Consider the following 26,961-nt stretch of genomic DNA (forward strand, 5'->3'; position numbering starts at 1 on the left):
AATTTCTATAATTTACAATGCAAGACAAAAATATAATTTCTATAATTTACATTGCAAGACAAAAATATTCCCACAGACAACACATGAATCTTGCCTTCAGTACATAATTACAATTTCTATAATTTACATTGCAAGACAAAAATATAATTTCTATAATTTACATTGCAAGACAAAAATATTCCCACAGACAACACATGAATCTTGCCTTCAGTACATAATTACAATTTCTATAATTTACATTGCAAGACAAAAATATAATTTCTATAATTTACATTGCAAGACAAAAATATTCCCACAGACAACACATGAATCTTGCCTTCAGTACATAATTACAATTTCTATAATTTACACTGCAAGACAAAAATATAATTTCTATAATTTACATTGCAAGACAAAAATATTCCCACAGACAACACATGAATCTTGCCTTCAGTACATAATTACAATTTCTATAATTTACATTGCAAGACAAAAATATTCCCACAGACAACACATGAATCTTGCCTTCAGTACATAATTACAATTTCTATAATTTACATTGCAAGACAAAAATATTCCCACAGACAACACATGTAAATGTCAGATATCCCAGTTAACTTCTCATTCATTGATAATAGATGAGTTCCAGTCATTAATTTCACAATATTCCTCAGCTGTTATTAGTTTTGGTACTGTATTTTAGTACAGACAGAGAAAGAATTCCACAGAGAGTGTCTATTATGGGTTTCTATTTTGATATTTTTACATGGGTTCCATTATTAGCAAATCATGCAGTATGAATAAATTTATGATACATGTTTTATTATTGCTGACATGGCCGTTTTACTATTTTATCCGAGCAATCCTATTTGTTCCAGTTTATTTGCCAGCAACAATTATGACTAGCCTTTGTAAAATAGTTGAGAAGAAAGTTAAATTTAAAGTTCTAATTTAACACCAACACTGGAGGACATCGATTTATTAATCATCGGCTATTGGCAGTGCTCGAAACGGCCTGTGGCCAGGTCGCCAAATGTGACTAAAGAAAGAAAGAAATATTTTATTTAACGACGCACTCAACACATTTTATTTACGGTTATATGCCGTCAGACATATGGTTAAGGACCACACAGATTTTGAGAGGAAACCCGCTGTCACCACTACATGGGTTACTCTTTCCGATTAGCAGCAAGGGATCTTTTATATGCACCATCCCATAGACAGGATAGCACAAACCATGGCCTTTGTTGAACCAGTTAAGGATCACTGGTCGGTGCAAGTGGTTTACACCTACCCATTGAGCCTTGCGGAGCACTCACTCAGGGTTTGGAGTTGGTATCTGGATTAAAAATCCCATGCCTCGACTGGGATCTGAACCCAGTACCTACCAGCCTGTAGTCCGATGGCTTAACCACTGCACCACTGAGGCCGGTCCAAATGTGACCAATGTCCTGCTTAGGCGATTTAAAAACTAATGGCATTAGTCACCCAAATAATATTATCTTCTTTAGAGCTATAATATATGAACCACTATTAATATTTGTATTCCACATTAAAATCTTGCTCATGGTTTGCTTACCATAATTTGCCAACATGCATTATTATTTTTGGGGCCACCATATTTTTTGGCGAGTTTCGAACCCTGTATCAGATGTCAAACATTTGTTCATTGAGACCTTTAGTCATCTGAAGAAAACCCACTACTTTTTGTTTCATTAGCAGTGATTTATCTTTTATATATAAACTCCCTCAGACAGGACAGCACATGCCATAGCTTTTAATATACCAGTTAAGTAGTAGAAAAGAAGACAATTTAAAGGATGACCATACCACGTTTTCCTATTTTGCATTTTTCCGATATGTTAGTGGTTTTACAGTTTGGCGATACATTTTTGATCCACTTAGATGGATGGATTGGTGGACAGCTGGATGGATGGGATGGATGGGATGGATGGATGGATGGATGGATGAATATCTGGTTGGATGGATGGATGGATGGATTGGTGGACAGCTGGATGGATCAATGAACAGCTGGTTGGATGGATGGATGGATGGGAGGATGGATGGATGGACAGCTGGATCGACTGATGAACAGGTACCTGGCTGGGTGGATGGGTGGGTAGGTGGATGGATGGATGGATGGATGGATGGATGGACAGCTGGATTGACTGGTGAACAGGTACCTGGCTGGATGGGTGGGTAGGTGTGTGGATGGATGGATGGATGGATGGATGGATGGATGGATGGACAGCTGGATCGACTGATGAACAGGTACCTGGCTGGGTGGATGGGTGGATAGGTGGATGGATGGAAATATAAATGAATCCATGATTGGATAGATTGATGAATACTTGAATGGCTGGCAATATACACTGTAGATAAATGGCTATACTGATCTAAATGCAAAAAAGGAAAACTAAGTTTTGAAGTTCCTATAACAGACTGGAGCAAGACGTAGCCTATTGGTAAAGTGCTCACTTGATACCACGGTCAGTCTAGTATCGATCCCTGTCGGTGGCCCACTGGGCTATTTCTCATTCCAGCCAATGATCCACATAGGTGGGCCCACTGTGCTATTTCTCGTTCCAACCAGTGATCCATAAATGGTGTATCAAAGGCTGTATATACTATCCTGTCTGTAAGATGCTGCATATAAAAGATCCCTTGCTGCTAATCAAAAGAGTAGCCCATGGAGTGGTTATAGCAGGTGTTCTAATTATATCTGTGGTCCTTAACCATATAACTTATGCCATATAACCTTAATTAAAATGTGTTCCGTTAAAAAAACATTCCTTCCTTCCTTCCTTCTATAAAAGGCTGTACACATCCTCTTTGCTGGTAGGATTACGTCATTTCTTCACATGACAAATCAGTTATTATAAGCAGACTCGGCCACAACTGGAGGTTTTCGATCAATGCCTGCTTGTTATGTCTCATTCCAGCTAGCACATTACAAACTCTTTGACTGAAATATATAGACTTCGAGATTATTAATGTATGTGAACATGTGAGGGACATGTATGAAATGAGTTGTGAATCATCTTGCTCAATAAATAATAGAGTCTGGTTTGGGTGCTTAAGAAAGCATGTTACATCAACCTGATAATTGTAAAAATAAAAGCAGATTTTATGTTTTGATGGCAGCCATTTTTATTTGTTTATTTTCAATTTTGTTTTATTTTTAAGTATTTTATACTATATATATTAGTATAATATGATTCCTTTACTGTAAAAATATATTTTGTCATATTAATTGAGTCTTAATTCAACTATTGTCTGAAGTATTGGCCATATTAGTTTTTGATGACAACCATTTAAAAAAATTTCAATGAAAAAATTTCCCCAAAGGTCATCAAGTGGATTCATGATGCAGACTCATATCTCCAGAAACACCAATAAAACATTTATGTACTGAACTCCAAAATCCATTCATTCATTCTGCTACAATCTTTTTGACCACCCGATATTATCTAGCGACCAAATTTAATGAGTAGAATTTTCTTTATTAATTATATTAATTAGAGATGTGCATCAAAATTTTAAAGGCCTATTATTTAATTTTTGGATGTAAATTTCAAAATTGTCCGCTTAATTTTTTTCTGTCCTGGAACAAGCCCCTGGCTATCCAGAGACGGATATGCTCGAAACTCTAGTGGTATATGAGCATGTAAAAATTATTCGCACTCGCACTCGCATAATCTTTACAGAATTCCATAAATGTAATATGATTGTCAATTATCATTAATTCATTAATTCTTTCAACTTATTTTCATGATTTTTCCAATTAAGGGTTAAGCATGCCGTCCTGGGCACACACACACACACACACACACACACACACACACACACACACACATCAGCTATCTGGGCTGTCTGTTGAGGACAGTGGGTTAGTGGTTAGTTGTTGGTGGTTAGTGAGAGAGAAGTTGGTGTAGTTGCCTTACGGTGTTACACCTTCCAATAATGAGTATCTGATCGATGCCATATAACCGTAAATATAATGTGTTGAGTACGTGGTTAAATAAAACATTTCCTAATTCCTTCCTAATGAGTCGTGAAAACTCGCTCTGGGTGGGAGTCGGTACCAGGCTACAAACCCAGTACCTACCAGCCTTATGTCAGATAGTTTAACAATGACACCACCGAGGCCAGAAAGGAAAATGAAAGACATGTTTTATTTAATGATGCATTCAACACATTTCAGTTTATAGCTAGTGTATATGGTGTCAGACATATATGGTTAAAGATCAAAATGATAATTAAATAAGAAACCTACCACTGCTTCTCATGTGTATTTTCAGATGAAACTGAAAAATCACTTCGCCATTAAAGGGACATTCCCGAGTTTGCTGCAATTTTTAAGACGTTATCGATTAACAAAGACCTTTTAACAATTGTAATTACATATCAAGTATATTTTTCTGCATAAAATATTAGAGACTGTATATTAAATGTGTTTCTGATCATTCTAATTTTTGTGCTAGGTTAAATTTCATTTTATTTCCCAATTTTTCTTTTTTTTCGTACGTACAAAATTATAAGACGACCAGAAACACATTAAATGTACAGACACCAATATTCTAAACAAGAAAATATTTTTAATATGTAATTTTAATCGTAGAAATATTTTATTAGTCCGAAACATCTTACAATGCAGTAAACTTGGGAATGTCCCTTTAATAACAATAAAACGAGGGTATAAAATACTGATATGTCCTTGAGCGATGTTCTTGCAATAACACAGACCACAATTACTTACAAATAAAACTGGATATTGATTAGCCAGATGCCCATAACTATATATTTTATTGCATTGTCTTTCAAGTGAAAGTCGTTTATCTACCCGTATGGATCTAATGTATCACATATTAAAGGGTATTCATAGCATGAAATCGATAGACTTTCATTTCATGTCTGCGTAATTAAAGATTGTTTTTGTTTTTAGGTATACGTACAGACCGTAGATAAATTACAAATTGTGTGTTTGGGTTGCTGTAGATGTGAAACTGAAAATCCCATGAGCACATTAAATGATTAATTATCGGCTATCAACTCGTAGGCTTCAGAGGAGACCAGGAGCCTAATTCACTAAACTCTCGCAACTTTGCGATCTCGCAGTGCAAAAAAAGAAAGAAAGAAATGTTTTATTTAACGACGCACTCAACACATTATTTTACGGTTATATGGCGTCAGACATATGGTTAAGGACCACACAGATTTTGAGAGGAAACCCGCTGTCGCCACTACATGGGCTACTCTTTCGATTAGCAGCAAGGGATCTTTTATTTGCGCTTCCCACAGACAGGATAGCACAAACCATGGCCTTTGTTGAACCAGTTATGGATCACTGGTTGGTGCAAGTGGTTTACACCTACCCATTGAGCCTTGTGGAGTACTCACTCAGGGTTTGGAGTCGGTATCTGGATTAAAAATCCCATGCCTCGACTGGAATCCGAACCCAGTACCTACCAGCCTGTAGACCGATGGCCTAACCACGACGCCACCAAGGCCGGTCTCTCGCAGTGCAATGCTAAAAGACTTGCAAAGAGGATGCTTTGTTGTCTAGCAGAGCCTACGAGAGCCTTGTGAATTAGGCCACTGCTACATTTCTCCATCAGCAGATAGGACAACACATACCCTGGCCTTTGATATACCACTTCAGTGTTATGCAGACATAAAATTAGGCACACACGATTTTGTCATTTGTCTGTCGGTTATGCAAAACCAATATCAACATAAACGACGGATCGTTCGTGCAAAAGCTGTAGTCGCTAGTCAGAAAATCCAAACAAATGTGTGTTGGTTAATATCAAAAATGTTTTGGAAAACACTGTGCATGCAGTGGAAAATCCCTGACCTAGATTTACGTCATATGTGCTTGATGGTAATGTTCTGACCAGCTTTTCATCCATCATTCAACATGTCCAGCTATTTTCTTCACAACCATTGTTTACTTTCATTATAAAATACTACCTAAGTTAGCACACCACTAACATGGGGCAGGACGTAGCCCAGTGGTACAGCACTCGCTTGATGTGCAGTCGGTCTGGGATCGATCCCCATTGGTGGGCCCATTGGGCTATTTCTCATTCCAGCCAGTGCACCACGACTAGTATATCAAAGGCTGTGGTATGTACTATCCTATCTGTTGGATAGTGCATATATGAAAGATCCCTTGCTGCTAATTGAAAAAGAGTAGCCCATGAAGTGGTGACAGTGGGTTTCCTCTATCAATATCTGTGTGGTCCTTAACCATGTGTCCTTAACCATATAATTGTAAATAAAATGTGTTTGAGTGCGTCGTTAAATAAAACATTAAAATAACAATAAAATAAATAACCACCAACATATTTACAAATTACGGACATTTGCTGAAATTCTTAAACTCCTGACGTCATGATATTCGGTGTTCGAAAGCACGTCACAGAATTTTTATGGGTAATTTCTCAGAATATTGTATTATATACCGATGCAATTTAATGACAATGATTAAAACAAAATATGTTTAAAATATTATAGATGGGTGTCACGAAAATCTCTCACCTCTATTACAAGCCAATCGGAATAAGTCAGCCGATTACGGATTCTCCGCGGAGTTCTACACTAAGCTTGTGTAGCTTCTTTCGGACAGAATCGAGTCTATTAATAGCAAATGTGATGACATTCTAGAGACTGTACCTATTGTCAGACAAAATGACCACTAATATTAACGTTGTCACTGTCAAAGAATTCCAATACATAGCTTCATCTGGCTCATGCAGATTTAGATTAAAACCCATTTTGCCTGTCACAAGAGATTGTACCATGTAATATGAACATGCACCGTGGTGAGCGAGATCTCATCCCACCGTGGCGGGAAAATCGTGTTCTTGTTACCATGAATAGCATTTCACACAATTTCTAATTTTATTCCAGCGTGGTATAATAATATTGAAGTTTTAAAGTTTAAGCCTAAATTAAAATTGGTTAAATATATATATATATTTTTTATTTTTTTTTAATCTTCCCCAAAAGAGGTTTAAAATGATTTTGTCACAGGTCGATTTTCGTGGGTCGGTTGGATTAGGACAAACAAACTTAATTTTTATGTTCACCATGTAGCTTTCAAGTCAGTCCTAGCACACAAACGGTATACATGTGTATTTTTTTATTTACGATAGGTAATGTGATGGAGAAAAGCTAAGAAAATCGCTCATGTTAGATTCTCATTTCATTATGGTTGCCCATTAATTTTTAATTTGTAAAAACACTAAAACAACACAAACAACATATTGGTTGTCCGAAAAATTCAAATTTTATGCCCTGGTGATGACATATGTTTGAGAAAGTGAAAATATCTACAGCACATTATTTATTAATCATTGGCTATTAATTAACTCGTAGGCTTCAAAGAAAACCTGCTACATTTCTCCATTAGCAGCAAGGGATCTTTTATATGCACTTTCCCACAGACAGGACAGCACATACCATGGCCTTTGATATACCAGCTCAGTGTTTCCCTACAGTACATTGATTTATGAATCATCGGCTATTAACTTGTAGTCTTCAGAGGAATCCTAGCTGCTACATTTCTTCATCAGCAGCAAGATATATTTTATATGCACTTTCCCACGGACAGGACAGCACACACCTTGGTCCTTGATATACCAGTTCAGTGTTTGACAAATGTCTGAGAAAGTCGCCAGCCCTCACAGAAGCTTTGTCCGGTTCCATATGTATTATAGTAATACAGGAAGGTAATGTTTTATTTAACGACGCACTCAACACATTTTATTTACGGTTATATGGTGTCGGACCAGAGGTGGGGAAAAGCCCTTTTTTACCGGTCTGGGACCGATTCTCGATCTCTGAGACCGAAAATATTTTTTTAAAACGTGTGTTTGCCGGTCCCACTTTTGTCATTCTTATTGGTCCGAAGCACCTGTCCGTTTCTATTATTGGAACAAATTCCTATCCGTCAGTTGGATCGGCCTGACCAGACATCGGTATCTTGTGCATTATTTAAAATAATAATAATAAATAAATAAATAAATAAATAGTGGTCAAACTGACTGGTGTTTTAGACGTCTGTGATTTTAAAGTTTGCCATAAAGTCGGACCTACAATAGTATCAATTCACTGCCACTAGGCTAGACATTTGTCAAAACCTCTGAGCTGGTCAAGAGATTAAACAGACGTTTACAATAACACCATTCTTGGTGAGAAAGTTACCAAGGTATTACACTCCAATTAGGACAAAGGACCCAGAGTTTGCAACTGGTCACAATCAACACTTGTCAATGCCTGAATACGGAGCTCTGTCGGGTCGAGTGTCCGAGTCCGAGGCAAGAGGCTTTTGTGAAATACAAACTGCTTAAAATAGCATAAAATATACTGAAATAATCTATAAATGCATTTATTGTTGACTGTTCAATGTAGTGTATCAAATAATTATAAAGGATTTTAAAATTAAAAAAAGGTTTCCACCTTTTTTGTTACAAGTGGGAGTGAGCTGGAATAGCTAAACCGGCTATCTCTAGAGCCAGTAGAGGTCAAATGTCATCCAATCGGGGACACCGTTATTAATTGTTTTGTCTAAACGTGTGCTACCTCAAGTTGTCAAACGCTCCAACGGTGTTATTGTTTATTAATTTTCAGGACAGTACTGAATACTCGTACTTGGTATGGGAGTTAAAATGCGTAACTTTATTCCTTTTTTATATTATTTATTCCATTATGTAAAATATATACAATTAGTTTTTTTCGCTGATGTGATCAAACATTTTGTTTTTGTTTCATGTTTTGATGTTTATCGTTTCGCGTTCATGATTCAAGATAAAAATATACAAATGCCACTATGATTTTGTTTTTAAAACACTATTTGGCAAATATCACCTTTTAAATGATTTTATTTGTATTTCTTTCTTCTCCCCCCCCCCCCCCCCTCCGGTAGTGATGATATCACGTGGGACCGATTGACAATTTTATTTTTCCCCACCCCTGTGTCCGACATATGGTTAAGGATCACACAGACAGCCCTGAATTTGGTCTCAAATCAGTGTTCCCCTATTAATTTTCATCACTATACCACAAAATTATGTATTACGTCTTTTCGTAATATCACCATAGGCAGTATGAATCTAGCAGATCTGACCAAATTAATTTCATTTCAACTTATTTTCATGCTTATATCGTGCCCATATCCCAAAGGTTCAGGCACACCCACCCCGGACTTAACCTCTGACATCGCCAGCTACCAATTCCTGGGAAGGAGGGGTTCTTAATTGTTAGTTGTTAGTGAGAGAGAAGAGGGTGTAGTGGCTCTGGGTGGGAGCCGGTATCAGGCTGTGAACCCAGTACCTACCAGCACATGTTCCGATGGCTTAATTAACCACAACACCATCGAGGCCAGTAATCCAACCCAAGAAACATTATAGCACAGTATTAGAACAATGGAAATATTATTAATACCAATACGTATGTGTCACAGAATGCAAATGTATTTAATTTGGGTTCATCCAACCATGGATTTGCATACAAATGAGTGATCATTTTGTCATGTACTTACTGATATGCATATTAAACAAAAGAGAGCTGGAAAGACAAAAGAAACAAAAACAAAAACCAACAACAGATTGTCATTTACAATACCACATGTTACTAATGCAGTTTGCTCATGCTGTGTGGCGAGTCTTTACACCCCGAAATTAGGATCTCCTTTCATGGTGTGGACCACATGGCAGTGTATTAATCAAAATTACAAAGTAACATATATACAGAACTTCACATACATTGTTTACGCTTCATATTTATTGCACAAAATAAACGAGTGCAATAAATAGGAAAAGTAAAGTAAAGTTTGTTTTATTTAACGACACCACTAGAGCACATTGGTTTTTTTTTATCTTATCGGCTATTGGACGTCAAACATATGGTCATTCTGACACTATTTTTAAGAGGAAACCCGCTGTCACCACATAGGCTACTCTTTTACGACAGGCAGCAAGGGATCTTTTATTTGCACTTCCCACAGGCAGGATAGCACAAACCATGGCCTTTGTTGAACCAGTTATGGATTACTGTTCGCTACAAGTGGTTTACACCTACCTATTGAGCCTTGCAGAGCATTCACTCAGGGTTTGGAGTCAGTATCTGGATTTAAAAATCCCATGCCTCGACTGGGATCCGAACCCAGTACCTACCAGCCTGTAAACCGATGGCCTAACCACAACGCCACCGAGGCTGGTACAATAAATAGGAAGCAAAAACATAATATGTGAATTTTAAGTTTCTGTATAACATCATAAGAACTCTTTCTTAAATCTATGAGAATCATTGTGCTTCGTAACTGAAGCTCTTAGTGTACCAACAACTGGAAGTAACCATCATAAAATACCCACCCAAAGTGTATTGGGTGTTAAAATTCCTGTATCAGTAATATTACAACTGTGGAAATTATACTAAAACCAACACAAAGGTATTTGACACTAACATTAGCAAGAGAACAGACTGTCCCCATCTTTCATCATCATCATCATCACTACCATCATCACCATCATCATCATCACTACTACTACCATCATTATCACTACCATCATCATCACCATCGTCATCATCATCGTCATCGTCATTGTCATCGTCATCACTACTCCCTTTCTCTCAAAAATGCTGACATCCTTAATTTTATCAAAACATCCAATGGAAATCTAAATTTTATTTGCTGCTGAGCATTCTTAAGTAACACAATTTAGCCGTTACATTCTCACGTTGATTAAGACTCCTTACCTTTAAAATGTTTTTATATTATTGTCATTTCCTCCCATTAACATGGTTGGTACAGACCACTAAATTTGGTTACGTTTGATAATTTTGTAAAATCCCACTGCAGACCCATTAATTTTTCCTCTCCTTTAAAATTTCACAAAGTCAATATTTTCTTTGCAATTCCGACTGCATTTTCAATCTTTCATTGGAGGGTTGTAGCCCCGTGATGGAGTGCTCTCCAGAGGTGCAATTAGTTGTCTTAAGACTGATCACCACTGATAGACTCTCATCAATTTGTTTTCCATCCCCACTAGTACCTGCCCCCCCCCCCCCCCCCCCCCCCCCACCACATCCCTCAACACACACACTCCACTAGATTGTTTATAACTAAGGAAAGTTAATAAGTGTATTTTATTTCATGTTCCGTCGTTTAGGGCCAAATGTTTTGAAGCCTGTTTTTTTACATGTGGGTGCTTAAGCATTGTAAATGTATGTAGCATGCATGTAGCATGTGTGCAAGACAAAAAACAGACTTTGTAAATTATGCCTTATAGACATTTTTAATGTAATATTTATCTTTATGGGTCAGTTATTTTATAGAGGTCTCTCATAACTTCATATGGAGGAAGGAAGGAAATGTTTTATTTAACGACACACTCAATACATTTTAATTATGGTTATATGGCATCAGACATATGGTTAAGGACCACACAGAAATTGAGATAGGAAACCCGCTGTCACCACTTCATAGACTACTCTTTTCGATTAGCAGCAAGGGATCTTTTATATGCACTATCCCAGACAGGGATATACCAGTCATGGTACGCTGCTGGCAGGAACGAGAAATAGCCCAATGGGTCCACCGACAGGGATTGATCACAGACCGATCGCACATCAAGTGAACACTTCACCACTGGGCTACATCCTTTTCCCAGATGAATTAAAGAAAGACCCATGCCTCGACTGGGATCCGAACCCAGTACCTACCAGCCTGTAGACCAATGGCCTAACCACTACGCCACCGAGGCCGGTAGATCAATTAAAGAGTACAGCTGTTCATAGTATTTAGTCAATACTGCTTTGTCATGTACATTATATTACAGAATAGATATGACACAACATACTATTGATCTGATTATGTCATGTTATTTAATGTAACTTAATTATTATCGTAACAACATGAATGGGTAACAGCATTCTCAGTGTAACATATGTAACATTATAAAACCAGGACGAGAAACAGGAAGTAACTGTTACTAGCATAAAGTTTTTTATTATTATTATTTCATATGGTGGGTACCAGAGCTGGTTTATCCTAGTAGCACATACTGTACAAATGTATATCTTCACCTGTAAGTCGATCTCGGCTATAAGTAGTCCCTAATTTCATGCCCTGAAAAAGTTGTTTTTTTATTGACCCATTTATAAGTCGACCCATGAAAAACAAGTTATAAATATTGAAGTATTTCTTATTTTCAGCACATGAGAACAATAATGTGCTACGGGTTCCGCGCTTCAAGGGGCCCCCACGGAGATGTGTACATATATTTTCACCTGGTCATTTTTGTCCCCTCTCCCCAAAGGGGTTGTAAAATATATATATCCTGGGAAGAGGGCCCACTATTATTTGTGCTACAGGACCCATGGATCCTAAACCGGCTCTGGTTGGTACAGACCTTTCCCCTTACTTCCTATACAGGGCGGGGGTGGGATGTAGTCCAGTGGTAAAGCGCTCATTTGGCCTATTTCTTGTTCCAGCCAGTGCACCATGACTGGCATATCAGAGGCTGTGGTATGTACTACCCTGTCTGTGGAATGGTGCATATAAAAGATCCCTTGCTGCTAATCGAAAAGAGTAGCCCATGTAGTGGTGACAGCGGGTTTCCTATCTCAATATCTGTGTAGTCCTTAACTATATGTTTGATGCCATATAACCGTAAATAAAATGTGTTGAGTGCATCGTTAAATGAAAACATTTGTTCTTTTAATGAAGTGAACTATAACTGGGGTAGGAAGTGGGGGGGGGGGGGGGCAAGGGGTCATGTACCCCCACTTTGTAGCAGCAGCGATGGGTTTTTTTATATATTTATTCAATGTCATGTATTTATATACATGTGTGTGCACATCTCTCACACACACACACACACACACACACACACACACACACACACACACACACACACACACACACACACGCAATTTTTGGCACCATCCTATGCCTGTGACTATAATATTTTTTTATAAACATGGATGTTCAGTCATGAGCTATGGCGCAAATCTCATTTTGTGTGCAATTAAGATTTAAACTAATCTGATGCTCAGTGGGAGGGGGAAAAAAAAGGAAGAACGGAGAAAGAAAAAATAATTGTGCAACCCAAACGTTTATTCAAGGCATCACATTACTGATGATACAAATGCAACATCTGATGCCACGTAGCCAGCCAAACATACAATGATGACTTTTCATAGTCCTGGTCAATAGTTTCGAGGTCATGTCGCTCGAGGATTTTGCAGTCGGTGAAAAAACACCATTTCTAATCTTTACATACATCTGAATTCGAGTCATAAATAAATGATCGCACTCACGTGCATTGTTGTATGAGACATTAGAGAGTTGTACTGTTCCCAGAGCTAGCAATGGTGATGGACAAAAAAACTTAACTAAATTAATAAAGAAAAAGGAAGATTTGCTGAACACCTCAGAATTGTTTAACCATACCGGCCTTGGTGGCGTCATGGTTAGGCCATTGGTCTACAGGCTGGTAAGTACTGGGTTCGGATCCCAGTCGAGGTATGGGATTTTTAATCCAGATACAGACTCCAAACCCCGAGTGAGTGCTCCGCAAGGCTCAATGGGTAGGTGTAAACCACTTGCACCGACCAGTGATCCATTACTGGTTCAACAGAGGCCATGGTTTGTGGTATCCTGCCTGTGGGAAGCGCAAATAAGATTCCTTGCTGCCTGTTGTAAAAGTGTAGCCTATGTGGCGACAGCAGCTTTCCTCTAAAAAAAAACCAGTGTTAGAATGACCATGTTTGACATCCAATAGCCGATGACAAGATAAAAAATCAATGTGCTCTAGTGGTGTCGTTAAATAAAACAAACTTTACTTTTTATATTATATTTGGAAGAAAAGAAGGAAAAATGTTTCAGTTAATGACCCACTGAACATATTTTAATTATGGTTATATATAGCATCACAGAGATAATCATTTGTTGGTTTGTTTTGTTTAACAACACTACTAGGGCATATTGATTTATTAATCATCGGCTATTGGATGTCAAGCATATGGTCATATGGAAGAACGTTCCTTTGAAACTGTCACTAACACTAACCCTAACTATTTATGATAAGTATTTATCATGTTCTTTATATGTGACAGTGCCAAAGTATTGTCCTACCCGTCATTTTGAGTCTTTTGACACAGTCATAGAGAGGAAACCCGCTACATTCCCCCCCCCCCCCCCCCCATTAGTAGCAAGGGCTCTTTGATATGCACCATCTAAGGCAGAATATCAGGAACCATGACCTTTGACATACCAGTCCTGGTGCACTGGCTGGATAGACAAGCCCAAATGAGTCCATCATCGATTATAAACTATACAAATAAGTGCTCCGAGTCTCAAAGATGGAGTCGAGAGTTACAATGTTAAAACTTTGTTTTGTTTGACAACATCACTATGTACAGCACACTTGATTTTATAATAATCAGCTATTGGATGTCAAACAATTTGGTAATTCTGACATATAATCTTTGAGAGGAAATATGCTACATTTTTCCATTAGCAGCATGGGATCTTATATATATATATATATATATATATATATATATGCATTGTCCCATAGACAGGATAGTACATACCAATATCTTTGATATGTATACAGGAAAGAGTTCCTAACATCCAGCATGCTATAATACTATCAACAACCCTAACCCGGAGTCAGAATATATAGAATGCTGGAATAATCAGCCTTGCCCAATGGCTGAGTCACCATTATCAAGTACAAAATGTAGTGCAGGGTGCAACATTAAGTTAATACTTTTCTTAACATAATAACAACCACACTTTCTTTCTACGTTGATCCGTTAGGACTACATTATCAAGATGGGTATTGTGGCAGTGTAATAAAAATTATTGTAGCGTAGTGAAACCAATGCCGAGTGCAGCATCATATATGCACCAAATGTAATTGGATTTTCTGTTCTATATGCTTAAATTAAAAATATTCCGGATACTGCTGCTTTAAGTAAATAATATACACATACTGATAAAAAAAAACCCACACACACACACAAAAACACACCCCAAAAAACCACCTCAATTTCAGGATGTTTGACACAATACATGTATATATAGTAGAAATAGATACACCTGGCATCAAAATAAAAATTGTTCATAAAAAAAACCAACAGTAAAAAACGTTCACATAATAAAAAATATATATATTCATCACACTGAAAGTAAAATTAATCATTTATTGACAAAAACGAACAGTGAAAACCGTTCATTTGACACTGAAATAAAAAGTATTCATCACACTGTAATCAAATGGTACACTTTCACATTCAGGACTAGTCCGGAGGGACGTAGTTCAGTGTCGTTCTTAGGAAAAGTATTGCCGTAACGTGCCCCGTGCATAGTACACGGGGCACGTTATGTCGATACTATTCTTAACCACACAACGCCCCTTCGGACTACCCCGTACACTAATTCAGGACCCCTGACACCAATCTATAATAATTAATATACTAATATAACATTATATATTTATATTGAAAACAACTCACCTGACTATGGCCCAGAATATATGTCCCTTCTGTCGCCATGATGAAAATTGGTGACCGATCTCTCAACGTATTCGCGTGTTAGAGTCCACACCAAGAGTTCACCATCATGATGACTTCACTGAACACTCAGAAACTCAAAACATGCATTCCCTATATGCACAGCAGTATAGTTATAATAAAGCACCTCCCTTGCTCTATCTCCCTCTCTCTGTATATATATCTCTCCCTCTCTATATATATCTCTCCCTCCCTCTTTCTCTCCACCTCACTAACACCTTTGCTTTTCACAATTGAATGGCACCAGTGATTAAACTACGATGTCTAGCCTTCACTCGTCCTGTTTTTAAATTTGGTAATCTGTAAGTTAAACATGCACCATCAAGAGCAGTTTTTTTCGGTTTGTTATTTCCACACTGAACGATATAAACTGCCTTGGCCCAGAGACGCGAATATTACACTGAGCAGTTTTCCCCGAGTTGCGAATGATCGCAAGTGTATTGATTGATTTTAACCGCAGCATACAAGCCATGAGATGCAATTGAGTTTTATCTGTGCGTGTGTGTGAGAGAGAGAGCGAGCGAGAGCGGTGACAAGATATACCCAGTAGGGCCTATACTGCAGGCGTGCGACAGTTGTATGATCAATTGTTACATGTTTCTCGTACTGATCATAAGCGTACCAGACGGACGGGGGGCGGGGGGGGGGGACAAAACCTCAATTTTTTTTTAATTCGGGCAAAAACAGCCTGCCCCCCCCCCCCCCACCCTACAAAAATGGGAGCCCGCACGCGTATGACACTGATCAACTTACTATTATCAAAGCTGCATAATAGCAACTTTTCTTATTAAAATAAAAACATATTTTGTATAAATTTTTTAATGTAAAGATTATATATCTTGAACTACATGCTAATAAAAATATATATATATATATTACACTGAGCAGTTTCCACGAGATCAAGAGATTTGAATGATCGTGTATCGATTGATATGAACCACGGCACGCAAGCCACGAAATGCATGCTTTCTGTGTGTGTGTGTGTGTGTGTGTGTGTGGTGATAGAGAGGCCCAATAGGGCCTATACTGCAGGCGTGCGACAGTTGTAATATTGTTACCAGTGGTGAATCCAGAAAATCCATTTGAGGGAGGGGCAGTGACATGAGGTGGAATGCCAAGGGAACTTTGGTGGAAGGTTTGGAAGGGGGATCGTAAAAAATGAAAATATATAATAAAATTATAACTATCGCAACATTAAGAAGAGCCCGGGCCCGTGCCCCCTCCCCCTCCCCCCTCCCCCAGATCTACCTCTGGTTACACGTGTTGCTCGCACTGATCAATTTACACATGGCATGATTTATGCTGGTCTACTATGTACAGCATATTTTTCTTCTAGTTAAGCATGATTTAAATATTATCAAAGCTGAATAATAGCAATTTTTCTTATTAAAAAAAGGGATATTTTATTTTTAATTGTAAATATTATATATCTTGAACTACATGCTAATAAAAAATTAGAAATAAATATTTTTATATACTCATAAAAAAAAAAAAGTAGGGGAACCTGAAATATTAATATTAATATCAACTATTAGACCGAACATGCGTTTTCACTACAGACTTCCTAGTAAAGAACCTTCAGGTCTGTTTATCAACACACCGAAACACATTCCACAGTTTCAGGTGTCATTCTCGATTTTGACTATTTCCAGGAAGGTCCATTAACCACTGTGGAACATTATTTCTGTCAATTTTTTTTTTCATTCTGTTGATCATACAGTTGTTATTGTTTTGTTTTTAGTCATTTTTATTGTTTAAATTTGCGATTTACTGATAAAAAAACCGTCAGCTTTCAAACTTCACTTCAGACCCCAATCATCCTTCAAGATCTTTGGTGGTCATAAAACCTACTGTAATACTGAACTACAGGTTGTAATGTTTGCCCAATTAATTCTCTATTATCATATAACCATTCCCCACAGCTAATATACCTTACAATTTTGGCAATTGTAAATTCTTATTTGAGTTCCTCTACATTTTTTTGAAGAGTATATATATTGTACAGTTAAACCCTCAAAACCGGACCTTCTGTAAACTGGAATTCTGTCAAAACGGGTCAAGTTTCATGGTCCTGAATTGTCTAAATTTTGAAATGAACCCTCTAAACATCCGACCAGTCTATATCGGATGAATATTAGGTCCCCACCATGATCCGGTTTAGACAGGTTTCACTGTACATTGTACATTGTCTAGTGAAACCCCACAGAATGGAACTCTCTAGGAACCGAAATTACAATATGTAAAAACCAGATGTTTGTCAGGGTGCCAGTTTAAGGTTGGACTATACCAATTCAAATCCCATAGGCGACCATGTTAACGTTTGTGTTTAAAAACACTATATGCAATATATCAACCAAACTGTGACCCATAAATATCAGTACTACAACCCCTACCTCAAAGTATTAACTGCAGAAAATGGTACCTTTCATGGCTCATTTTCGGTATAACCAGATGTTTCTGCAACACCCCTAGTTTCGCACAAAATTTTAGTACTTTTTTTTACAGGTACCCCATACATGTTCCAAGCACAAGGCTACTTGACACGGTGGTACTACATCAAATAAAATTGCATACATTTTTAGCCCAGATGAAACTAATTTTTTTTACAACCAACACACTCACATTTATAACCAATCACAGGACTTGTGGTGTTAACTTCTCTATCAAAAGTTCGGTACACCTCGAACTTCGACCCAGCCGGAAATTAATTGGTATAGTGCAACCTTAAATATCAGTACATAATATAACTTGTCTCAACCAGTTCCCTCATAACTGAACTTTTTATTTTGTGAGTGTCTGGTTTAGAGCACTTTCACTGTACTAGTACTATTTTATTGGGATATATGTCTAGAGGGTTACTGATATTTTCCATCCATCCATCTGTCTGTCCATCCGTCTTTCCGTCCGTCCGTCCGTCCGTCCGTCCGTCCGTCCGTCCGTCCGTCCATCCATCCATCCATCCATCCTTCCTTCCTTCCATCCTTCCATCCATCCATCTGTTCGTCCATCCTTCCATCCATCCATCTGTCCATCCATCCGTCCATCCATCCATCCATCCATCCATCCTTCCTTCCATCCTTCCATCCATCCATCTGTCCGTCCGTCCATCCATCCATCCATCCTTTTTTCCTTCCTTCCATCCATCCATCCATCCATCCAGACAATTTATTCATACATCCACTAACCCATATCCATCCATCCTTCCATTTAGCCACACACCAATCCATCCATCCACCCATCCGTCCGGCCTTCCCTCCGTTCTGTTCTGTCCATTCCGTCCATCCGTCCGTCCGTCTATCCATCCATCCATCCATCCATCCATCCATCCATCCATCCATCCACCCAACCATCCATCCATCCATCCATCCATCCATCCAACCATCCATCCATCCATCCATCCATCCAACCATCCATCCAACCATCCATCCATCCATCCATCCATCCATCCATTTGTACTAAAAAGGAAATGGAAGATTTAAAATCAAGAAATTTCCCAGGACACCAGCACACCCACTACCATTGCAATGTATTTAAAAACTCTCAAATAATTGTCAGCCAGCAAATAAATGCTAATGTTAGTAATTATTTTGTTTTACTCTGTACAGTTTGCTATGTATATAATCAATAGAAAAGTAGCAGGTTGATCACAGAACCAAAGAATATATCATTATAAACTCACAACAATTAGCACTCGGTTATTTACTTATATCATCTGGCACAAAACATGGTTTCATATTTGGTTGGATATTTTGTTAAAGGGACATTCCGGAATTTGCTGCATTGTAAGATGTTTCTGACTGATAAAATATTTCTATGATTAAACTTACATATTAAATATATGTTCTTGTTTAGAATATCAGTGTCTGTATATTCAATGTGTTTCTGGTCGTCTTAATATTTGTAAGAAGCCCAAACTGGATTTTGTCTTCAAATAATTTCGTCCGTACACAAAAATAGTTTTTAGGAAATAAAAAGAAAATGAACTTAGTACAAATATTAGAACGATCAGAAACATGTTTAATATACAGCCACTAATATTCTAAACAAGAAAATATATTTAATATGTAACCCGGCCTCGGTGGCGTAGTGGTTAGGTCATCGGTCTACAGGCTGGTAGGTACTGGGTTCGGATCCCAGTCGAGGCATGGGATTTGTAATCCAAATACCGACTCCAAACCCTGAGTGAATGCTCTGCAAGGCTCAATGGGTAGGTGTAAACCACTTGCACCGACCAGTGATCCATAACTGGTTCAACAAAGGCCATGGTTTGTGCTATCCTGCCTGTGGGAAGTGCAAATAAAAGATCCCTTGCTGCTAATCGGAAAGAGTAGCCCATGTAGTGGCGACAGCAGGTTTCCTCTCAAAAGTGTAAACAAAAGCAGTAATTTTGGACAAGGCGCTTCTCTTTGATCAACTTGACTTGTAAAACAGCATAAATGACGTAATAATATAATAAACTATTTAACTAAATATATTTCAAGTTGCATTAACGGAACAAAATGGGGTTATAGTATTTTTCTCTGTTAAATAATCCAAAGGAAAAATGTACACTATTAGGCCTATTGATACGCTACGTTGGAGCAAAAACGACAACCCACGATACCCAAGTGATAATTTTCTTTTCTTTGGGACTACGTAATTGGTCAGTTCTGTGGTTTTAGATGGAATAGTCTACTTAATCAATAGTTTTACATAACCATTTACAGTAATAAACCATGTGCATTACAATTTTAGGGGCGACAGGTAATATTCCAAAATACCGGTATGTATTTTTGTGTCTAGACAGCGTCAATTAATTGGCTTGTCTGGTTACCAATCAAATACACACCTGCCAATCAGAAATCACAGGTAGAAGCAACTAACAGCATAGACCAATTAACTAAGAAAACACTCCATGTATCATTTCAGTACATAGGTTACTGCATGGGCAAAACATTGTTAATTATTTCGACTTGTGTAGCCACTTTGACAATGGTATTTTATTTTGTATTGAAAAAAAAAAATATATATATAGTGCTGGATATACTTATTGCTGGCTTACTGGGATGTGTATTATTACAGTACATTGCAATGTATGACTATTTATCATCCCACAAAAACCAGGTAGATTGTGTTTCTCTAGTTCTAAGGCTCATTCCTGACGTTAGCGTTAAGTATTACGTAACCACCAGCTCGCCAGAGGGCGTACTCACTGAGATGGTACAAAATGGCTGCGCCTGTTATATATAATAGCCGTCACATTTAACCATTTTATTAATTAACTATATGATTATATGTATTGATATTAAGCAATAATGTGCATTATATATCTTTGAATATGCATACCAGGCCAAATGCCTTAATTGTCCTCTCCTTTAAGAAAAAACACACCTATAGTTATGTAACTATTATTCCTTTTGATAAAGTGGCAAGGTATCTTTTTTCTTCTTGTTTTTTTCACTGTATTAAAAATCATATATACATACATACCTACATACATACCTACATACATAGACTATGATAGTGTAGGTTGCACCCCACCCTCCCTCCCAATATAAAATAAAGTGGGATATTGGCTGAGATGGGCATACACAGTATGTCTACAGGAGACAATTTGTCCTGCAATACAACATATATCAGATGAGCACTCTACCATTGGTCTACCTCATTGTCTGACAGATCTTACTGTGCCAATCATATGAAAGTTAAAGAGCTAATGACACCACTAGAGCACAGGGGTGGGACATAGCCCAGTCGTAAGGTGCTCGCTCGATGCGTGGTTGGTGTGGGATCGATCCCCATCGGTGGGCCCATTGGGCTATTTCTCATTCCAGCCAGTGCTCCACGACTGGTATATCAAAGGTCGTGGTATGTACTACCCTGTCTGTGGGATGGTGCATATAAAAGATCCCTTGCTGCTAATCGAAAAGTGTAGCCAATGAAGTGGCGATAGCTGGTTTCCTCTCTCAATATCTGTGTGGTCGTTAACCATATGTCCAACACCATATAGACGTAAATACAATGTGTTGAGTGCATCATTAAATAAAACATTTCCTTCCTTCCAATCATATGAAAGTTAAAGAATTAAAGTTTGCTTTATCTAATGACACCACTAGAGCACAATGATTTATTAATAACTGGATATCAAACATGTAGTCTTTAAAAGAAACCCATTACATTTTTTTCATCAGCAGCACTTTTTGAATTTTTATAAAATCCACTAGCCATGGGATAAGTGATTTAAACAAATTTACTTACCACAATTAAAAATTCACTAGTCCTACTTTACTTTAAGTTAATATAATTTTACTATATAATAGTAATAATCACATCACCTAAGAGGGAGATAGAGCTTAAAACACTAACATTTGGGGGTTGGGGTAGAGGCAGGATATTCATAATTACAAAATAGACTTACGTACAACATTTGACCCCTTTTTTTTCACTAGCCGTTGGGCATGGCAATATTAGTTATTTACTAGCCCAACATTGAATATGTACATTTACATGTACTTCCCCACAGACAGGGTAGCTCATATCTTCGGCTTTGATGATATACCAGTTGTGGAGTCATGGTTGGGATGGAGAAATGATTACTGGCTTCATTTGGACCCACCAATGGGGATCGATCCTAGACCGACTACGCATCAGGTGAATGCTTTACCACTGGGCTATGTCTCGCCCCTGCCACATGAATGAAGATGAAAGACAGTTGTCAAGTCAAGGCAGAATGACACCAAAGTGATCACTGGCTCTGATGGGGATCGATCCTAGACCGACCGCACATCAGGTGAGTGCTTTACCACTGGTTTACATCTCGCCCCTGTCAAACGTATGAATATGAAAGACAGTTGTGAATACACAGCGGAATGACACCGAAGTGATCACTGGCTCTGATGGGGATCGATCCTAGACCGACCGCACATCAGGTGAGTGCTTTACCACTGGTTTACATCTCGCCCCTGTCAAACGTATGAATATGAAAGACAGTTGTGAATACACAGCGGAATGACACCGAAGTGATCACTGGCTCTGATGGGGATCGATCCTAGACCGACCGCACATCAGGTGAGTGCTTTACCACTGGTTTACATCTCGCCCCTGTCAAACGTATGAATATGAAAGACAGTTGTGAATACACAGCGGAATGACACCGAAGTGATCACTGGCTCTGATGGGGATCGATCCTAGACCGACCGCACATCAGGTGAGTGCTTTACCACTGGTTTACATCTCGCCCCTGTCAAACGTATGAATATGAAAGACAGTTGTGAATACACAGCGGAATGACACTGAAGTGATCACTGGCTCTGATGGGGATCGATCCTAGACCGACCGCACATCAGGTGAGTGCTTTACCACTGGTTTACATCTCGCCCCTGTCAAACGTATGAATATGAAAGACAGTTGTGAATACACAGCGGAATGACACTGAAGTGATCACTGGCTCTGATGGGGATCGATCCTAGACTGACCGCACATCAGGTGAGTGCTTTACCACTGGTTTACATCTCGCCCCTGTCAAACGTATGAATATGAAAGACAGTTGTGAATACACAGCGGAATGACACTGAAGTGATCACTGGCTCTGATGGGGATCGATCCTAGACCGACCGCACATAAGGTGAGTGCTTTACCACTGGTTTACATCTCGCCCCTGTCAAACGTATGAATATGAAAGACAGTTGTGAATACACAGCGGAATGACACTGAAGTGATCACTGGCTCTGATGGGGATCGATCCTAGACCGACCGCACATCAGGTGAGTGCTTTACCACTGGTTTACATCTCGCCCCTGTCAAACGTATGAATATGAAAGACAGTTGTGAATACACAGCGGAATGACACTGAAGTGATCACTGGCTCTGATGGGGATTGATCCCAGACCGACCGCACATCAGGCGAGTGCTTTACCACTGGGCTACATCTCGCCTCTGCCACATGAATGAAGATGGAGAAAGACAGTTGTGAATACACAGCGGAATGACACTGAAGTGATCACTGGCTCTGACGGGGATTGATCCAAGACCGACCGCACATCAGACGAGTGCTTTACCACTGGGCTACATCTCGCCCCTGCCACACGAATGAGTATGAAAGACAGTTGTCAAGTCAAGGCGGAATGACACCAAAGTGATCAGTGGCTCCAGTAGACTCTAATTCCTGTTGCTTCAGTGACTGTTCGGAAATGAGATCATTAAGGTGGTAAGACGGCTCTGCAGCCCTTCACCTGAGCTCACCCCGGAATCAATTAAAGATGATTGTGTCCAGCTCACTAGTTAAGTGCATAACACCAATCATCAGCTGATAAAAGGAGGGCTTGGTTTCCACAGTGGCTCATCGCACACCATTCGATTCTTGCACTCTTACCTCGACCTTCAGACAATGAAGTTGTCTAGCGAGAACGTGGTGATTTCTCTCCCCCCCACCCTGGGGGCTGTGTTGCGTGTACTTGGCCCACTAGTCAAGTACCGCATTGAACACAATGGAGACAGTGCTGTTGTAACCTTGAGTTACGGAGCTACCAACTCATCAGGATCGAAGAGGAGGAACCGGAGGCGGCGACCTAAGACTTCGCAGGGGGGACCAAACCTGGCGGCTCAACCGCCAGGAGCGGTCCCACCTGCCCCGAAGAGGAAGATCAGACCAACGGGAGCGAGACAGGGTGATCCAAACCCGGTGGCTAAACCACCGGGGGCGGTTCATTCTGCGCAGCCGCTCCCAGTTTCTGACCGGAAGCACTCGCCAGGAGCGGAACAGGGGGGACCAAAGCTGTCAGCTCCACTGACAGTGGCGATCCCTCCTGACGACCCACACTGCTGAGAGGGAAAACTGGACACGTCATCGTGACGGACCCCCCAGCGAGCCCAAAAGCGCCTTCCACTGATGATGATGTTGTTGCCGACCCTGCAGACGGAGGGGAGTCCAAGAGGAGGAAGATGTCAACGGTTTCCGAACCGGGGACATTCGACCAATCCAAATGGACTATCGCATGTGAAAACATCCCATCCAAATGGCAGGGTTGTATCCACGGCGACTTCACAGACACCAGCCAACTAAAGGGACTCTGGAATGAGAACAACTGGCGAAACCTACCCAACGGAATTGGGAAATACCAACTGCACTCAACAGGAACTGGCAACCAGATCCACGTGACTGCAAAACAGGACGGACTGTACAGGCAAGGACTCTTGATACCGGATATGACCAACACAACGATCCATCGTATCCTCAAGATAGTGCTGAGAGATATATATCCGGCAGCCATCTACAGGAATATCAAGGTCTTGATTGAAGGACTCCCCAACTTCAGGCCTGGACAGTCCATCACCTCACCATGAGTCCTGTTATACCAACCTCCTACTAACCTTTACCTCCGTGAGTACCAACCTTTTTTTGGGCTAGTTAGACTTTAAACGTTTTGGAACCAGTTCTAAATTCTTATGTTTATTTTTTTATAAATAGTCTAACGCATTTTACTTTGGCGCCCGTTCAATTGCTCAAAATCACCTTAAAACTTTTCGGCCGAGCAGTCTTAACCTTGGTTTCCACAGTGGCTCATCGCACACTTTCGCAGGCTGTGAGAGAAAAATCTTCATTTGCATTTTGGCAGCATTCAGCAGAAGGGCATGGAGTCTCCTTCAGTCAGTAGAGCATACGGTTGAGGTGCTTTGGTTGTGGGATCAAACCCCCTCAAAGGACCCTCAGATTGATTTTGTTTTTGTTTGAATCAATGTTCCAGGGTGGGATTTAGCTCAGTCGGTTGAGTGATCGCCTGAGGTGCTCGTGTCGCAGGATCCAACCACCTCGGTGGATCCATTCACCTGATTTGGTTTTCCTCATCCCAACCAGTGCACCACAACTGGACAAAGGCTGTGGTATGTGCTTTCCTGTCTGGGAAAGTGCATATAAAAGATCCCTTGCTGCATTAGAAAAAAATGTAGCGGGTTTCCTCTGATGACCAAATATAAGAATTACCAAATGTTTGACATCAATGAGCTGATGATTAATTAATCAATATGCTCTAGTGGTGTCATCAAACAAAACAAACCTTAACATTTTCATTTGCATGTTGGCAGCATTCAGTAGAGGGGCATGGGATCTAGCTAAACCAGTAGACCATTCAGATGAGTTGCTTTTGACGTAGGATTAATTTCCCTCAAAGGACCCATTCTCTGAAATATTTTTTCTGTCTCATTCAGTGTTTCATGATTGGTATATCAAAGGTTGTGGTATGTGCTGCAATTAAAATGTCTGTGGGAATGTACATATGAACAATCCCTTGCTACTAATGAAAGATATAGCGGATGTTCTCTAAAGGCTATATGTCAGAATTATCAAATGTTTGACATCCAATAGCCGATGATTAATTAATCAATGTGCTCTAGTGGTGTTGTTAAATACCCAAGGTGCTTGGGTTGTAGGAGCACACCCACTGAGATTTCCGCCATCCTGACCAGAAGCCTTTTTATAACATGATGGTGTCAAATCCCTTAACAGGTCAACTGCCCATGACCCACAGCTCTGTGTTGTACCTTGTAGCTTCACTTGAGTTAGAGGAAGGAAGGAAATGTTTTATTTAATGATGCACTCATCACATTTTATTTACGGTTATATGGCATCAGAAATATGGTTAATGACTACACCGATATTGAGATAGGAAACCCACTGTTGCCACTTCATGGGCTACTCTTTTCGATTAGCAGCAAGTGATCTTTTATATGCACCATCCCACAGACAGGATAGTACATACCACGGCCTTTGATATTGAATGTCAAACATATGGTCATTATGACACCGACATAGAGAGGAAACCCGCTACAATATTTCCATTAGTAGCAAGGGATATTTTATATGCAACATCCCACAGACAGGATAGCACATACCACAGCCTTTGATATTGAATGTCAAACATATGGTCATTATGACACCGACATAGAGAGGAAACCCGCTACAATATTTCCATTAGTAGCAAAGGATCTTTTATATGCACCATCCCACAGACAGGATAGCACATACCACAATCTTTGATATACCAGTCGTGGTGCACTGGCTGGAACGAGAAATAGCCTAATGGGCCCACCAACAGGATCGATTCCAAACCAACTGCACATCAAGCGAGTGCATTACCACTGGGCCACACCCTGCCCCCTAGAAAAGAAGATGCAATCAATTAATTTTCATATGCATGTGATTTATTGAACATCAGGTGAGTGCTCTACAAGCAGGCCACACCCTGCCCCCTAGAAAAGAAGATGCAATCAATGGATTTTTATGTGTGATTTATCATATGCTTTATGAAGGAAGGAAATGTTTTATTTATCAACGCACTCAACACATTTTATTTACAGATATATGGCGTCAGACATATGGTCAAGGACCACACAAATATTGAGAGAGAAAACTCGCTG

General features: G+C 39.3%; 1 protein-coding gene across 1 annotated transcript in view; it reads right to left on the reverse strand.

The window, feature by feature from the left end:
• LOC121380586 (putative sodium-coupled neutral amino acid transporter 11) overlaps nt 1-16,043 on the reverse strand; it is a 136,617-nt gene extending 120,574 nt beyond the window's left edge. Inside the window, exon 1 of the mRNA XM_041509470.1 lies at nt 15,514-16,043. Within this exon, the coding sequence (XP_041365404.1) occupies nt 15,514-15,552 (39 nt within the window). The 5' untranslated portion in view covers nt 15,553-16,043. The remainder of the gene's footprint in view (nt 1-15,513) is intronic.
• Between the last annotated feature and the right edge of the window lie 10,918 nt (nt 16,044-26,961).

The sequence above is a fragment of the Gigantopelta aegis genome, chromosome 9, assembly GCF_016097555.1.
Source record: "Gigantopelta aegis isolate Gae_Host chromosome 9, Gae_host_genome, whole genome shotgun sequence".
Lineage (NCBI taxonomy): Eukaryota > Metazoa > Mollusca > Gastropoda > Neomphalida > Peltospiridae > Gigantopelta > Gigantopelta aegis.